This window comes from Meles meles, chromosome 5, assembly GCF_922984935.1.
Source record: "Meles meles chromosome 5, mMelMel3.1 paternal haplotype, whole genome shotgun sequence".
NCBI lineage: Eukaryota > Metazoa > Chordata > Mammalia > Carnivora > Mustelidae > Meles > Meles meles.
Genome location: NC_060070.1, coordinates 90,619,248 through 90,636,466, shown reverse-complemented (window position 1 = coordinate 90,636,466; position 17,219 = coordinate 90,619,248). Strand labels below are relative to the sequence as shown.

The following is a 17,219-nucleotide window of genomic DNA, read 5'->3' as shown; positions in this document are numbered from 1 at the left end:
GCCTGGGCAAGGCTGAAGCCCAAGGGGCAGTTCCTCCCATTCCCAGGGCAGGGCTGGGCCTCTAGCTGACTCAGCTGACTCAGCCTGGTCGCACCCTGCACATGGAGGGGTGGAAAACAACATGCACCCAGTGGAATGGTCCCCCGGTGTTTCCGGGGTGTTCCCCAGGGTGCCAGTGAGTGTAGCCAGGGCCTCTTCCCTGCTGAACAGGACATGTGCTAGGAGTTGGGAGAGGAGGGACCAGTGTTGGAGATTCTGTGATGGGATGGAGATACCGGACCTGCTTCTGTCTATAAAGTGAAGGCTAGCCACTCCCTGGGCCTTGGTTTTTTCTTCTGTGAAATGGGGATGGTGTCTAGATGGTCTGGAGAATGGCTGCTTGAGGTTTGTACATGGCAGTGGTTTGAAGACTCTTTAAAAGAAAAGCCCTAGGGGCGCCTGGGTGGCTCAGTGGGTTAAAGCCTCTGCCTTGGGCTCAGGTCATGATCCCAGGGTCCTAGGATCGAGTCCCGTATCGGGCTCTCTGCTTCAGTGGGGAGCTTGCTTCCCCCTCTCCCACCTCTGCCTGCCTCTCAGCCTACTTGTGCTCTCTGTCAAATAAATAAATAAATAAATCTAAAAAAAATTAAAAAAAAAAAAAAAGCCCTAAAAGTAAGAATTGGCAAATTATAGACCTGGCTCAAATCTGGCCCCTGGCTTGTTTTCACAAATAAAGTTTTATTAAAACAGCCAGTCATGCCCATGATTTACATATTGTCTGTGGCTGCTTTCATGCTGCAGTGGCATTGTTGCATAGCCTCAGCAGAGACGGTATGGCTCACAAAGCCCAAGATATTTACTAGCTGGGCCTTCACAGAAAAAATAGGATGACTACTGTATGATTTATTATGTTCGGGTCATTTCGACTCTGTGTGCTTCCTGCCCTTGCCAGCTTCAGCATCTCTTCCTAACACTGCTGTAGACCAGAGGAAACTGAGGCCATCTTAAGGCCTCAAAGGGGCTGAGATTAGCATTCCATAGGATCCCTGAGTCCACAGCATTCTCTGAGATGCTGGTGGTATTGGGCCCTAGAGAACAGGATGGGGGTGGTGTGGAGACACGGAGGGGGGATATCAATCCAGAGGTGTGGACGGAAATTAAGGGGTAACTCGCCGCTCTGTGGCTATAGCATGTAAAAAATCTGTTTGCATAAGGGTAGGCTGGGTGCAGTGAGTAAAATGCAAACAGTCATGTGAAAGCGGTGACCGCTGTTTTTCTTTAAACAATTTCCTTGACATATATTCTAATAACTACTGGGAGAGCTTCACTTAATGCAGGTGCAATCCTAATGAAGCCTCCTGCTCCCCACCCACCAGCCCACAGAGGGGTCTTAAAAGGCCACGCGATTGTTTTCTCAAAATGCTTGAGAAGGCAGAGATGTGGATCTTTGCAAATTCCGTGATCAGGGACGGGCTACAGCAGCCAGAAACAAGGCTGTCTGTCCTTCTGGACTCCTCCCTTACTTCTTGGATGAATTAGCCCACCTTCTTTATTCCCCACCACCTCACTGCATCCCAGCAATGGGTCATCCTCTCTTTCTTGCCTTGTTCCTCCAAATGTAAATTGCTTTTGTCACAACTACATAGGACACTTATTACAGATGTAGATTCCTGGGGTCCCACTCAGAATCACTGGGCTAGGACTTCCTGCAGGTCTAAATAAATGTGCAGGGACTGAAGCCAGCTCCTGGCCAGAGAACCCCAGTGATCCCTAGGGTTGGCTGGTGGTTCTGGCGTCCCCGCTCCTGGGGGCCCCTGACCTTGTGTCTGAGGCCAGACTGAAAGGTAGGAAGCTGTCAATCCCTGGAGCTGAGCACCTAGTCCCAGCCTGGGCCTTGGAGGGGTATGAAGGAGACTGCTGTTTCCTCCTGTCACCTGGAGGTTCACTGCGGTTAGCTGGCAGGTCAGTGCACACATACACGCCCATTACCCAAGCTCCTTTCATCCCTGTGGTTCAACTCCAGAAGGCCAGGCTCTCCCTTGACCACAGCAGACGAGATCTGGAGTACCCCTTCTCTCCAGCAGACACATGAGCAGCGGTAACAATAATATTATCATTATTATTATTATCAGTTATTTACTGACCCAGGCACTATGCTAAAAACTACATATGTTAGGGGCGCCTGGGTGGCTCAGTCAGCTAAGCGTCTGCCTTCAGCTCAGGTCATGATCCCGGGGTTCTGGGATCGAGCCCACATTGGGCTTCCTGCATGGCGGGCAACCTGTTTCCCCTCTCCCACTCCCCCTGCTTTTGTTCCCTCTCTTGCTGTGTCTCTCTCTGTCAAATAAATAAATACAATCTTAAAAAAAAACACCTCCATATGTTAACAGAGTCGAAAGGCTCAGGTAGGTGAAAAGACTCAGTCATTTCAGCTCAGGGCAGCTCAAATGCTGCCCTGCATCCAGTCGCCTGGGGCCATGTTAAGATCAGATTCTGACGCAGTCGGTTCGGAATAGGGGGAGACTTCACTTCCAGTGAGTCCCCAGGTGAAGTCCTTGGGTGAGCCTGTACTCTGAGCAGTGCGTCCTAACTAGGAAGCAGAGGGCCAGGTCAGAGGAGCTGGCCTCCTCCAGGCCCCGCCCCCAAGGCCCCAGCGCTCTGTCCCCACGACTCCATCCCCCACCCCACCTCCCACCCCCTTCCGGACTCTACCTGTGGCTTCCTGCTCAGGCCCAGCCCAACCTGCGCGTCCCCTCTGCCCTTGGACAAAGGCCTCTCTCTGGTGCCTGGGTCAGGCCTGCTGGGGCTTGCTGGGACAGACTGGCCTTTTCAGGTTTCTGTCATGTGGACCTGTTAATTAGCAAGGAAGGGCCTCATTAATGTCATTTGTGTGTTACCTTTGTGGGGCCCACCTGCTGCTTCCCTAAAAGGCCAGGGCTCCTTAGTGACCAAGGACAGGATGCTCCATCTCCGTGGGGTGGAGGTGGGGGGTCGGTTTGGGGGTTCTGGCTTATTCTGTGTCGAGGCAACAAACTCCCTCAGCTACAGCCCCAGCCCTCTGAAGCCCCTGGGATTAGACCCTGGGGCCAGTGCACTTGGGGCCATTTGGGGGCTTGCGACAATTTGGGGCCACACACCATCACCCCAGCCCTCCTCTTGTCCTTGCCAGCTCCTTTCCCTCTGATTGTGGGAGGCGTCCTGCAACATAGGTGGGGGATATGGTGGATAGGTGGGGAAATGAAGCCCGAGAAAGGGCCCCCAAATCCTCAGGCAATACACTGAGGAGCCACCGTGTGACCCCAGAGCTGATTCCTAGGTCCATTTGTTTCCTCTAGGTGCCACCCCATTCTGAGTGTCTGGAAAAACAGGAGACAGAGGGAAGAGGCACCAGACGCCTTCATTATTTCCCCGCTGTTCTGGCTGTGGTCAGAGGGTCCTAGAGTCAGGTTGCCTGGGCTTGAATCCTGGCCCCTTTCATTCATCAGCTGTGGGCCTTCGGGCAGGGACCTAACCTCTCTGAGCCTCAGTTTCTTCATCTGCAAAATGGGCATAATGAGCGTGCCTCTCCCAAGGTTTGTGAATGAGAATGCACAGAGCACTTCAAATCGCACCAAGCTCGTAATACTTGCTTAATAGATGTTAGACGTTTGTATTTTTATTACTAATTTTCTCTCTAGTTCAGACCTGTCTAGGATTTGGGGAAAGAGCTAAAGGACGGTCCCGAGCCTCAGCCTCCAAGGAGATCTGTGGCTGCTTTGTGGCTGGGCAAGGAGTTTCGACCCGGAACTCTGGGAGAAAAGAAATGCCAAAGATTCAGTGAGACACTGCTCCTTTTGGCAAGAAGGGGAGGAAGGGAGGGCTGGGAGGGAGGCAGCAGCTGGGCCCAGCCCTCAGCTTCCCCAAAGCAGGCCACCCCACCCACCCCACTGCACTTACACACACATACACACACACACACGCATACACCAAGAGAACCAGTTTGGGGAGAGGCAACAAGCCGTGTGCCATATGTAAGGCACTCATCATTTGTGCCCAGAGCCCAGCATTACAAGTCAGGCACCCTGTTTGGGTCCTGGCACAGGGGCTGCTCTGTGACCTTGAGCCTGCCCCGCCCATGCAGCGCCTCTGTTTTCCCATCTGCCAAAGGCAGCCCCAAATGTCCGCATTCAGAATTCTCCCCGACATGAGAGCAAAGGGCCACCCGCCTCCTGATGGCTCACACCCAGGAGCATAGCTATTTACCCTTAATTTGCTGTGTTTCAAGCTCAGTGCCAAATCTTTGCCCGAGCAAGCTAAAGGGGGGCAGAGGGAGCGCAATGATGAGGGCGGTGGCGAGGATGATGGCTACTGAGCAGAAATTATCTGCTAGGCGCTGTGCTCACCTGCTGTACACTGTGTCTCTCACTCAGCCTCACCCAGTCCGCCCCCCAAGTCGGGATCATCACCCACAGCTACAAAGATGAGGGCTAGCCCTCAGAGACCTAGAAACATGCCCAAGGCCCCACAGTGAGTAAGTGATGGAGCTGGGACTGGAACCAGGCTCTGCTGATTCCTAAACCCACAGCCCGGGCCCCTGCACCAGCGTCCCCCCACCCAGCTGGGGAGCTGGGGCCTGAGGTCTGAAGGGATGTCTTCCTGCTGAAAGTTATTTTTGAACCGGGTTTCTGGATATGAGATGGGATTTATGTGAACTCAGATCCTTGAGGAAGCGTAAATTAAAAGCTGCCTTTGTTTCCTGTCCATCTGTGAGAGAGAAATGTAACCAAATGCAAAGGGATCCTGGGCACAGGCCTGTCAGGAAGAGGGTTTCATTTGCGGGGAAAGCTGGGATTGTTTTAAAGATCGGGTTTGGGTATGGGGAGGCAGCTCTGAATTTCCTCCTCCCTTATCACTGCGCTCGTTTGAGATGAGTTTGCCAGGCAGAGATGCTTGTTTGTGCCTTGACAGGGCTGTGGTCCACCTGGGGCTCCGGCTCTGCTCAGACCCTGCCCCTGGCGCCTCCTAAGTCTACCTGGCTCCTGGAATGGCCCCGGGGGGTTTCCCGAAGATGCCTCCTTTCTCTGGAAGCTTCTAGGTCCCTGGTGGCTCTCTCCACTTCCCTGCCTTCTGAATCCCGCTGGGATGTTCCCGGTGTCCCTCTGGGCCATGTTGCAAGCTCGAGATCCCCAAGGACTCTTCCGGTGGGCAAGGTGCCAAGTAAAAAGACAGAGGCAGAGGGAGTTTCCAGGTTTCAGGGTGGGCAAGACAGTAGATTGGGATCTTTTCCTATTGAGCAGCCTCACCGTGTCCTCGGAGGGTGAGATGTCCAGCTTCCTCTTTGTTACTCCCTCCACCTCCTCACCTCCCTTTCCCTCCTCAAGATCTTGCCTGGCCCTCCTTTACCTCCTCAGGTGAGGAGGGGGCTGCTTCTCGGGAAGCTCCATTCTAGCACCCCGGAGACTGTGACTGGAGCCCAGTTCATTTACTTCAATGGGAAAAGCCCTAAGTTGGACTCTATTGTCTCTGTTTCGTTTGGACCTTGGTCTTGAGGGTTAGAAAGCCCCAGCCCTGACCTTGAACCCGTGGAGGACCCAGCTCGTGTGGCGGCCCCTCTTGCCTCACCTGATGGTGTTCCTTAGTCAGGAACTGAGCCCAGGCATGAGGGACCCAGGGGAAGTCTGGCAGGTTCTAGCCACACGTGTTTTTTTGTTTTGGTTTGTTTTGTTTTGTTTCTTCAAACGACATACATTTATTATCTGAAGTTCCGTCGGTCAGAAGTCTGACACCAAGCTCACAGGGCTAACATTAACATGTCCATGAGACTCTGTTCCTTCCTGGAGGCTGTAGAGGAGAGTCTGTTTTCTCAGTTTTTCCAGCTTCTAGAGGCCACCCGCATTCCTTGGCTCGTGGCCCCTGCCATCTTGAGAACCAGCAGCGGCCGGTGGACCGTTTCTCACCTCACACCGCTCCGACTTGTCACCATACTCCCTGCCCTGACCCCAGCCATGCCTCTTAGTCCTGGGGAGCCAAACTGGTGGGGCACCCTGGTGGGGAAAGACCCACCGGGGCCTCAAGCACAGCCTCTCGCCTCCGATTGCTTTCCCAGAGATCAGCTGTATTTTTAGAAAGGGTTCCCTCGCTGAAAATGACCACAGACCAAGAGGACAGTGCCTCCCAGTCAGGGCTGAGTCATGGGATCTATGAGGCAGTTAGAACTGTGGAATCTGTGAGGTGGTTAGACCCATGCACCTGCGTGCAAGTCAGATTGGGCTCTGCCCCTGCCTGGGCAAGCTTCTGCTCCCGCCCTGTACACAGCGGGATTAGGATTCCCTATTCTGGAACCAGGACAGATCTTGGTTCAGAGATCAGCCCTGCAGCAGAAACCCTGGCTTTAGAGGCTTCAGGCAAGTTCTTAGACCTCTCTGTGCCCCCATTTCCTCATCTGTAAAATGGAGACGGGGACTGTCCCAATTGCAATGATGATTGTCCCAATTTAAAATGGAACAGTTTCAAAAATTAAGTGAATACATAATGTGCAAGATGCCTAGAACAGTTCCCAGCCCATTAAAAGTGCTCGGTAAGGGGCGCCTGGGTGGCTCAGTGGATTAAAGCCTCTGCCTTCGGCCAAGTCATGATCTCAGGGTCCTGGGATTGAGCCCCGGTCGGGCTCTCTGCTCAGCAGGGAGCCTGCTTCCCCCCAACCCTCTGCCTGCCTCTCTGCCTACTTGTGATCAGTAAGTTTTACCCATTACTATATTATTACTGCTGTCCCAGTGATCCCCTTGCCAGGGTGCTCCCTTCCAAAGCACCTAGGCACCTAGGCACACGGTAACACCAGCCATTGATGTTAGGACAATTTGGCTGTAGAAAGGAGGCCCCATAGATCCCAATACTAATGCAGAGGTGAGATGGTTAGAGAAAAGGTCAGCCTGGGAGCCTGCCTCTCTTGCTATCTCTGCATTAATCCCACCCCACCCCGGTCCTAGTAAGGGCCCAGCAGCCATATCACGCAAGTTGGATTTAGACTTTGGTGTCCGCACACCACTATCTGGACAATGTCCCAGGAGATCCTGGTGTCAATATGCAAACCCTTAGAAGCCAGAGAGAATCAAGTGGGCCTTAGCAAGAGCCATCGTTGTTGGGATTTTCCTGTTATCTTCCACTTTTGTGATTTCTGATTGGGCCAGATCTCACTCCTATGCTTCCCCGCGCACGCCCCCCCCCCCCCGCCCCGCTCCCTGGCATCTTGATCTCCAGGCTCAAGTGTGGCACCTGGTAGGGACTGGGCAACCATGTCTTCCTGGAGTGCGCTGGGCAGGGCCCTGCTGGGAACTGGAGTTACTGGGGACTGTGGCACACACAGAGAACTCGTCCTTTTGGCCCCTTTTCAGACAGAGGTGGAGAATCTTGAATATTCCAGTCACTCTCTGCCTGGAGGGGCAGCACGCGAAGGGCTCTGGGTCCGGCTGCTCTGATGTTCTCAAGAGCCTTTATGTCACATTCAAAACCCTAGATTCTCACACAGAGAGGGGGTGTGGCTGTAGGTGTGGGAATTTGGGGTGAACATATTCTGATCTCACGACTTCCCTAACAAGCCCAGTCTCTCTTGAATAAATCTTTTGGCTTTCTTGCAGTTTGCTCTTGGAGTCATGTGCAATGGGAAAAGTAATCATGATTTGTTCAATGTTCCAGTTATAGGATTCTGGTTCCTTGGGATTTTGACTTTTCTTCTCTTTCCCCTTTGGCTATAGAGGAACCAAAAGTCCTTCGTACCCTGTTAAAAGGGTGAAAGCCCTTCCTGCTTATGACCAACATAGTAGGAAGTCCACAGTGACCCCTGCTTCTTGAAGGTGACAGTGTGAACCTGGGACAGACTATGAAATCCTTATCAGTGAGCATTAGGGGTCATGAGGAAGATTGGTTGAGGAAGTGTGAATGGCTTCTCATAGCCTCCCCACTATTGCAGAAACAGCCCAAGTTTGCCTGGATGGCTCAGTCAGTTAAATGTACGCGTTTAGCTTAGACCATGACTCCAGGGTCCTGGGATTGAGCCCCACAGTGGGCTCCCTGCTCAGGGGGAGGCCTGCTTCTCCCTCTCCCTCTGCCTCTCCTGCTTGTGCTCTCTATCTCCAATAAATTCTTGAAAGAAAGAAAACAGGCCCAGAATACAGACCCAGTAACTAGAGGAAGGGAAGGGTCTTTGTATCATCCTCCTACAGGGGAAATGACCACATTTGCTGAGCTCTTACTATGTGTGGGCCACACTAACTCCTCACAACAGTTCTATAAGGTCGGCACTAACATCACTCCCATTGTACAGATAGGAAAACTGAGGCCCAGAGAGGTTATATGACACTGCCAGTAAGTAGCCAAGCTGGGATTTGTGCTAGGTCACATGGACCCTACTGTCCCACTCTTTCTGCTCTGTCCTCAAGGGTACAATGAAGGGGAGCCATGCTCACAAACATTGATGGTTTCGGGGACTAAGGAAATCTTGAGTTAGAAGAGTCCCGAAGGTGGGGGCTGGGCCACTGAGGGCAGCAGGTGACCTCATCTTCTCTGCTTGTTCCAGATTAGAAATCCAAACACTTGAGAGAAAAGCCACATTGCGTTCCTCCCTCGCTCAGAGATAAGCTTTAACTGGGGCATTGGTCACAATCTCAGAGCCCCTAAAGGAGGGATGACTTGTCGAAGTGTAGACTCAGGAGCTGTAGGGGAATCAGGAGGAACATGCTGCTGGGGAAAGCTGGGAACGCTGCAGGAGGCCCCAGGAAATAGCCCCCTGGCGTCGCTCCCAACCCCACTGCAGTGGGCCCCCTGAGCACCCACCCCATTGACAGGATCTTATTGTGTAAGAGGCGAGGAGCTGAGTCAGATGGGCCAACCACAGGGCCTGGCTCTCTCCTGCCGGGTGGATTAACTCAGTCTTCGCACATGCCTTTGATCTCCAGCTCATGGTCTCCTGCACTTGTCTTCCCCAGGTGCTATCTATTATGGAGACAATCGGTTTGACTCTGTGAGTGAGTCAGGAACAGCCACACTGAAAGCTCGGCCAAGAGTCCGGCCCCTCCTGACCTTCCTTCCCCTGGTAAGTACAGTTCTGGACTGGGGTCTGAGGGTCAGCTCTGGTTGGGCCACCTCAGCTGCCATAAAGGAGGCAGCCTCTGCTGCCCTAGCCCTAGTGGACATCTCACCTTCTGCTCATTCCCTTCCTTCCTGATGCCAACCCAGGGTGGCTTCTGGGAGGAGGCATGGCTGAGACTCATGGCAGGAAGGATGAGGTTAAGGGTGTCAGCTTCTCCGAGTTGAAACCCAAGGAGAGGTTATGGGGATCTTGTGTGCAGAGGCAACGCAGTGATGGGTCCCTCTAGCGAAGCAGGATTCTTGTCCCTGTTCTGCAAGCACTGACCACTGCCTGCTCTGTGCCAGGCCTTGCCCTGGGCATGGGGACACAGAGAGAACAGAGCCCATACTTGCTGCTCTCAGTGAAAGACAGAAGTGAGTAAATAGACTGTTGGAATATAACTCAGAGCACCAGCAGCCAGTCTGGCCACAGAGGTGGTCAGGAGGGCTTCCTGGAAGAGGGTAACACCTGAGCTGTCTCAAAGGACAAATAGCCGTGACCCCTGGGAGAAGTGCATTTGCGACAGGATTGTTCGTGGGTCTGAAACTGCAGGAAACCAAAAACTCCGTTCTGGAGCTGTGGTTGGGCTTTTGTTTTTTGGCAAGGGACACAGACTCAACATCATTGCTCTCTGACAGGTTCTGTTGACTGTGAGACGCGTCCCGGGGTTTTCTGGGACAGTGTGGACCAGTGCTGTCTGACAGAAATACAATGCAACCCTCATATGTCATTTAAATAGCCACAGTGAAAGTACATAGGAATAGGCAAGATTCATTTTAATAATATATGTTATTTTTTTATATTTATTATAAAATTTATATTTATTATATATATTATATATAATATATATATTATATATATATTATATATAATATATATATTATATATATTATAATATATATTATATATATTATATATATAATATTATATATATATAATTATATATATAATATAATTATATATATATAATAATATATATTATATATAAATATATATTTATATTTATTATATATATTATATTTATATATATTTAATATATATATAAACATATATATATATGTTATGTTTAATAATATATGTTACTTAATTCAATATACTCGAAAGATTATCATTTCAACATTAAATTGATGTTAAAAAAAATACTGCTGAGCTGTTTGACATTCAGATGAGAAATTCAGATTAGAAACTCCAGAAAGGGAATTTTTCATGCTAAGTCTTTGACATCTGATGTACTGTACTTACAGATACATCCCTGATGAGCGACATTCACCGTGGCCAGTGGCTCTGGGACTGCTCTGCCGAGGTCTAGAGCCTAGGTTCTAGGTTCAGGCTTGTTGGTCTGGTTCCTGGCTGGGACAACATTATGACTGGCGTCCACGAGGATTTGTGCCCTCTGGTTGCTAGTGCTGTCTGGTACAACCACCTCCCTCTCCGCCACCTGATTATTCTTTTGGTTTGTCCAACCTCACCAACAAGACCCTGAGATTCTAGATGGGAGACCCAGAGTCTTCTATTCTGGCTGCATCCCCCGAGGCCCGGAGGTGGAGGGCTGAGCGCACAGACCTCTGGGAATGCAACTTCACCCTGTTTACCCTGTTTTCTGCTTATAAAAGCAACTCACGGAGGCTCAGTCGGTTAAGCGTCCGACTCCAGATTTTGGCTCAGGTCATGATCTCAGAGTCCTGAGATAGACCCCCACATCCGACTCCGTGCTGGGCATGAAGACTGCTTAATGTTTTCTCTCTTTCCCTCTCCCTCTGCCCCTGCCCTCCCCGCTTACACTCTCTCTCTCTCTCTCTCAAAAAATACATACATACATACTTACAATAAATACAATTAAAAAAATAAATAAAAGCAACTTGTGGAAATTATAGGAAAATATAGGAAGTATGACACCACCAGCAAAAAGGTAAGAAGCAAGTGAGGCAGCCCCTAACTTTATTTCCAGAGATGTATAAAAGTGTTACAGGGGCCATTGCACCCATAAATGCAGACGAAATAATTTCGAGATTTTCTATTGCTGAAGGTGAATTAGATTCTCTCCCTTCAGCCACCTGCAAGACACACACTCAGAATTACAGTGGTGTGGGCCCAGGGCTGACCCACCCGCACCTGTTCTGGCCATTCAGATAGGGCCCTTGCCCCTGGAGTGGCTCCAGCCGCTGTAGGGTTAGTTCCTGCCATGCAGCTGAGTTTGCTCGGGTTGGCTGAAATGGAAATGCTCTGCCCCACCCACCCCCTTGGGTCCCTGCTGTAATTAGGGCCTGTCCCAGCTTTCCTGCCTTACCCCTACTGGTTGGGGCCCTTCCCCAAAGCACAGGCAGACTAGGCAGAAGGGGGTGGATGTGGTGGAGACACTGGAGTGGGCTTGGCTGGCAGATCAGGCTTGGAGATCCAAGACTGCCTTCGCGGGGGCCAGTCCTCCAGGCCAGGCTCCAAGCCAGTCAGGAGATGGGGGCCTCTCCCCAGTCAGTCCACCTTGCGGCTTGCAGGGTCCCATCCGTGGCATGGCCCTGAGATCATGGCACACAAAGATGGAGCACTCACTCTGTGTCGGGCCCCATTCCAGGGGTCTCTGGTGTGTTAACCGTCCACAGAGCCGCCCTGTCAGGAAGGTGCTGTTATTAATTTCCAGATGGAGGAATTGGAGCACAGAATGGAAGAGTAACTTGCTTAAGGTCACACAGCTCCTAAGTGGTCGAGCTGGGATTTGGAGCCCCCCCAGCCAGGCTCCAGGGTCCATGTTCTATTCAGGCCCTCCTATGCTCCCTTCCATGCACAGTCTAGAAGCTTTTCCCTTCTCTTCCAGCACCAGCCTGGAGAACCACCTGCATCTCTCTCGTCTGCCTCTCTGAAGCCCTCTGTCCAACAGTGGAGGCCCGCTGGATACCAGGGTCTCTTGCCTTTTTGGGGTCATAGACCCCTTTGAGACCCCGATGAGGCTATAAGCCACATCTATGCAGTTTTGCTTACAATTTCAGCAGAGGCCCCTCTCAGGCCCCCAGAAGCCCACCTATGATGGGCCTTTAGATCAGGAACACTCAGCCTGACAGTTCGTATCCTGGGGACATCCCTGTGCTCCTGATTCAGGTCACAAGATACACAGCCACCTCAGTATCCTTCGTCACCTGGGTTGAGGGGAATCTGACTCCTCTCCCTTAGGCTCTGGGCCAGGTCCTTACTTTCTTCCATCTGGGGCAGGAAGCTAGGAGAATGAGAAGCAGGAGGACAGAAGCTCCCTGTGGGTGTGAGTTCACGCACAGATACACACTCGGGCACAGCCCGCCCCCACAGCCTGCCAAGTTAGGGTGGGTGGGGAGCTGGGCCCATGCCCAAGCCCTGGCTGACATTGTCCTGGCCGGGCGGGTCTCACCCCTCCCTGTTCTCCCTTCCCATACCATACTCAGCTACCTCCTAGGCCAGGCTTCCCTGGGGCAGGGGCGGTGCTGGGCGAAGCGCCCCAAGAAACCAGATGACAGGCCCAGCGAGGCCCATGTTCTTCCTTGAGCTTCGCAGGCACCCTCACTGTCAGCCCTTCACCCCAGCTGCAAAGGGCTGGGCACAAGAAGCGGGGGAGGGCGACAGGAGGCAGCACGAGGCAAGGCAGATGCTTCTGACCACTTCCTGGAGCCTTCTCACTAGAGCTGAGGTAGAAGGACGGAGAACTAAGAGATACTTTCTCAGGCAGCTGGCAGCCAAAGGTCAGGGCTCTAAAGAACCTCTGGATCCCCCCCCATGACTGGGATGGGACCCAAGTGGTCCTCGGGGAGCTGGCACCAGTCTGGGTTCTGCAGAGCGGCCCTTCCTCTCCCTGGGCCCCTGGGTCCCTACCCATTCAGGGGGGTTACACCAGATGGTCCTTTTGGGTCTCCCTAGCTGTGACTGTCTGTGTTATATAAGTCCTAATAGAGAGGCAGGAGGCCCCTACAAGAAGCCAGGCCCCTCACAACACCCAGATTGCCGCTCACTGCTTGAGCTGTCTTTCCACAGCTGCCACGGGTTGCCTTCCAGGCCCCCTACTTCCTGCTCCGAGAGCTCAGAGGAACTGGATCGGAATCACCAAACTTCTGAACTGGGGAGGACCTTGGCGCTCATTAGGATGAGAAAACCCAGGCCTGGGGAGGGAAGGGTCCAGGTTATCTAGCTCAACAGAGGCAGAGATGGGACCAGAGCCTGGGTTTCCTCCCAGGCCAGTCTGGTTCTCAGCACTGAGGGCCTGGGCTGAGTGGAGGAAGGATCCTTTCTCTCCACTTACTGCTGCTACCCCTGAGGAGAGGCCGGGCCCAAGGCTCAAGCCAGAGCTTGCCCAAGCTTTCCGGAGCTGAGCTGATGGAACAGCCAGTAGTGGGAAGCTTGTCTTTCTCTCTGGGGCTCCCTCTTGCCCTCCCCTGCTCTGAATCAAACCATACCCAGGGTGACGCATGTGAGGAATTAATAGTTAAATGCCAATGTGGCAAATATAGGGAAACTGGCCGGACAGGTCCCTAGGGGTGCCCCAGGCAGTGAGAGCTCCCTGGGTCACCCCACCCTGTGAGTCAGGCAATCCTGGCTCTGCCTGGGGAGGTGGCAGGCCGGGCTGGGGGCAGGAAGCTCCATGGGCTCTGGTTCCCTCCCCCTATTCCTCCGTGCCTGTGGAAGCTCAAAGTCAGCTGGATTTCTGCTTTCTGCTCGACCCCCTCTCAGGTCATCTCTGAATTCAAACTCCACACTCCCTTTGGGGTTAGGGTTCGAGCTTCTTAGGGTGAACCAAGCAGGACAGTCATTGTTGGGTTTTGACTGATTCGTGTGGCTGACATTGGCTGGAAGGGCTGCGGGATGAGGGAGCACCGTGTGTTCGTGTGGGGGTGGGTATCAGAGGCCCGAAACAAGATGGAGTCCCCATGGAAGCCTGCTGCCTGCTCTCCACACCTGGCTCCTTCCCTCACCGTGAGGGCCTCACCCTGAAGGTCTACACCCTCATCCTACCCACAAGCATCACCCCCTTGACCACACTATGGGCTCGGGGATATGTGTACCCCCAGCTTGGGCTGCACTCAGGAGGACTAACTGTGGAAGAAGCTCTAGAAATGGGCTCAGGACCATTAAAGCAGGGAGTTTTAGGGGCCTTGGTGCCTGGAGCAAGGTCAAGAAGGGGGTGGTATGGGCTCTCAGTGTCCTTGATCCCATAGACTCTTCGCCCTAGGGAACCAGAGCAGGGCCTTATGACGCAGAGCCAGGGCCAGGGCCCTGCATTCAAGAGGGTCTGAGATAGCAGGTGGGTTCGGAGGAACATGGCCTCATTAGTGGAGATTCTGCTCTGACCCCCGACAGTGTTTGAACGTGACAAAGGGTGGAGGAAGAAATCAAGGTCTTTGATAAAATGCTCACTGGTTCCCCACTTTAGAAAAGATGCTCTGTGAGAACACACAGTTTCCTTTCTTAACCTTCTACCTCCTGCTCCTGGCTAGCACCCTCTCCCCTCACACTGCTCTTCAAACCCAAGCAACACCTAGGTGGGCTTCACCCAGCTGGGGACTTTGGAAGGGTTTCCTTGTGGCTCTCACTCTAGGGTTCCATTCCCTACTCCCCCAGCCTACAGTGGTTTCCCCCAATTATAGCCAATTCTAAATCTGCCTCAGGGTCATTTCCTTTACCCCCTGCAGCTCTGCGCCCCATCCTGAGGTGCCCCAGTCAAGCTCCAGGAGCAATCCGGTGAGAAGGCTTGCATTCCACAATGTGCGGCTAAGACTCAGAGTTGGCCCACACCCAAGGTCAACCATGTGTTGCCCGTTGGCCCAACCCCTGGTGACCCACCCTTGGGGTTTGGCTGGACTTTGAGGAATCCCAGGCATGAGGATGTCCCAGGTATGTGTGTCCCAGGCATGAGGACACCAGGAGGGTAGGGCTAGAGCCATCACTGGAGTGAGTCCTATCCCCCTGAGCCCATGGTGGGACTCTGACCCCCTAAAACTCTAAGAGGAACATAACCTCCCCTCAAATAGTGAGTGTTTTCCACCTTTCCTCCTTCTCCTCAACTCTGAAATGTCTGTAGTCAAAGGGCAGGGATTTTCGGTGACCTGGTCCTGACCATAGGGAAAGCGTCCATCTTTTCAGCTTCAACCAGAGACAAGCTAGAGGCTGTGCCATGGAGCAGAGTCTCCAAGTTCTTGAAGACTTGGAGACATTGCGAACCACTGCACTACATTAGGACCTGAGGGAGGCCCAGAGGCGGGGGTGAATGACCTTTCTCAAGTGCTAACTCTGCAGGATCTCTTTAGGTATGTGGTGGCCTCTGGTGTCCTAACAAGCCTAAGGCAAGTGAGATCATCCCCATTTTACAAATGAGAAAACTGAGACTCAGAAGGCAAGAGAGGCACACCTGGGCACTGACCATGTGTCACATACTGTCTTTGATTCTTTTGAGACGATGGAGTTAAATTAAGACTGCCAGTCTGGTTTGACTCCAAAGTTCATGTTACATTGTTTGTTTTCTTTTTTTTTTTTAAATAGACCCAACGTGGGGCTTGAACTCATGACCTGAGATTGAGAGTCGCAGGCTCTACCAGCTGAGCCAGACAGGTGCCCCAAGTTCATATTTTTAAAAAATAATAATAACTATTGTATTGTATTCTTTTTTTAATTATGAAGGACACAGACATTCATTGTTAAGAACTGAGAACTAGAGACACGTATAAGGAAGAAAATAAATATAAATATTCTTGGAATTGCCTCCACCCCCATGCTCCTCAACAATTAATCGTTGCTGGGTAACCTTCCAATATATCAGGCTGTGATGGGTTGTAAAAAGCTGCTTGACTGAGCCGGGGAGCTGGCTTGCACCCTGTGTGAACAGGGTGAGTGAGGTGTGATCAAAGATCTTAGCCACTAGGCGTTGTCCCAGTGTTGGGACAGGGAGGGCCTGAGCCCCAGTTTCAGGCGGAGGGCCCCACCCGGCGGGTCAGGGGCTGGACTCTGCCCCAGGTGTCCAAGCAAGCCAGGCTCTGAGGCTGCGGAGCAGGGAGGGGCGTGGCCTGGTCGAGGGGCGTGGTCGGGCCGGGGGCGTGGCCTCGGGTGGGGGGTTGCTCAAAGGCTCCTTTGCTAGGTCTTGGTGGGTTTCTCCGCGCACGGGTCGGTGTGGCCCTCTGTGGACGTGGGCTGCCATCCTCAAAGAGCCTCACAATCCTACCCCCTGAGTCTGAGGCGCATGCGGGTTCCTGTCGGCAGCGCCGCGGGGCCCGGGCCTCTGTCATTTTCTCAGCGCGATGACGGGTGGCACACGCCCAGCTCCTCCACTGACTGGGCTGTCAGAGTCCCTTGACTGAGGCCAGCCATGACCTCAAGCCCAGCGCCGCCCGCTTGGCCACATCCTGTGGCTCCTGAGAAAGCAGCTCCAGGAACTCCTCCTTTATCCCACTTGTCTCTTCCCCTCTCTGGAGACAGAGAAAGATCTGGAGACCACAGCGGACGTCTGTCCTCACTCCCTGTCATGGAGGCTTGACCCAGAGCACCCAGGCCACCGCAGAAGGCACAGGGGGTGAGAGTCACTCGCAGGATACCTTACGGGCTGGGACTCACAGAGCACCATGGTTGAAGTGACCCTTACTTAGCAAATGGTTACAGAAGAGGCAGGGAGGCCCGGAGAGACAAGTGACTTGGCTCACAGCTTGGTTGGTGATAGGGCTGGCTCCAGAACACAGACAGGCTTCCCACTGCTCCTGTTCCTGTCTGTATTCTCTCTTCCCCTCATTCACTTAACAAACTTGCGGCCTTGTCCATTCTGTGCCAAGCATGTCCGAATGAGTAGCCGTCACCTGACCCACAAGGAGGCTGGGCTGGGGTAGCAGAGACTACACTGACCTACGACCGGTTCCATCTGTGCTCAAGGAAAAACATGAGGGCAGGCCCTGAAGTTGCAATTTTGACCCTGCCACTTACTAGCTGTGTGACCTTGAGCAATGTTCCTCGCCTGTCCATGCCTCAGGTTATATACAAATAACCTGCCTCTCAGGGTTACTTGAGGACTTTCTAGGCTGCTCCATGTCAAGTACTCACGATGGCGCCTATAGCACATAGTAGGCGCCTGATAAGTGGGAGCTATGGTAATAATGCCCACAGGGTGAGGACACACAGAGTAGAGACATTAACTCTGGCTGGAGTT

At 52.6% G+C, this 17,219-nt stretch overlaps 1 protein-coding gene across 1 annotated transcript in view; it reads left to right on the top strand.

Annotated features, from left to right (window-relative positions):
- C5H6orf132 (chromosome 5 C6orf132 homolog) overlaps nt 1-17,219 on the top strand; it is a 33,787-nt gene that overhangs the window by 2,212 nt on the left and 14,356 nt on the right. Inside the window, exon 2 of the mRNA XM_046005699.1 lies at nt 8,940-9,046. Within this exon, the coding sequence (XP_045861655.1) occupies nt 8,940-9,046 (107 nt within the window). The remainder of the gene's footprint in view (nt 1-8,939; nt 9,047-17,219) is intronic.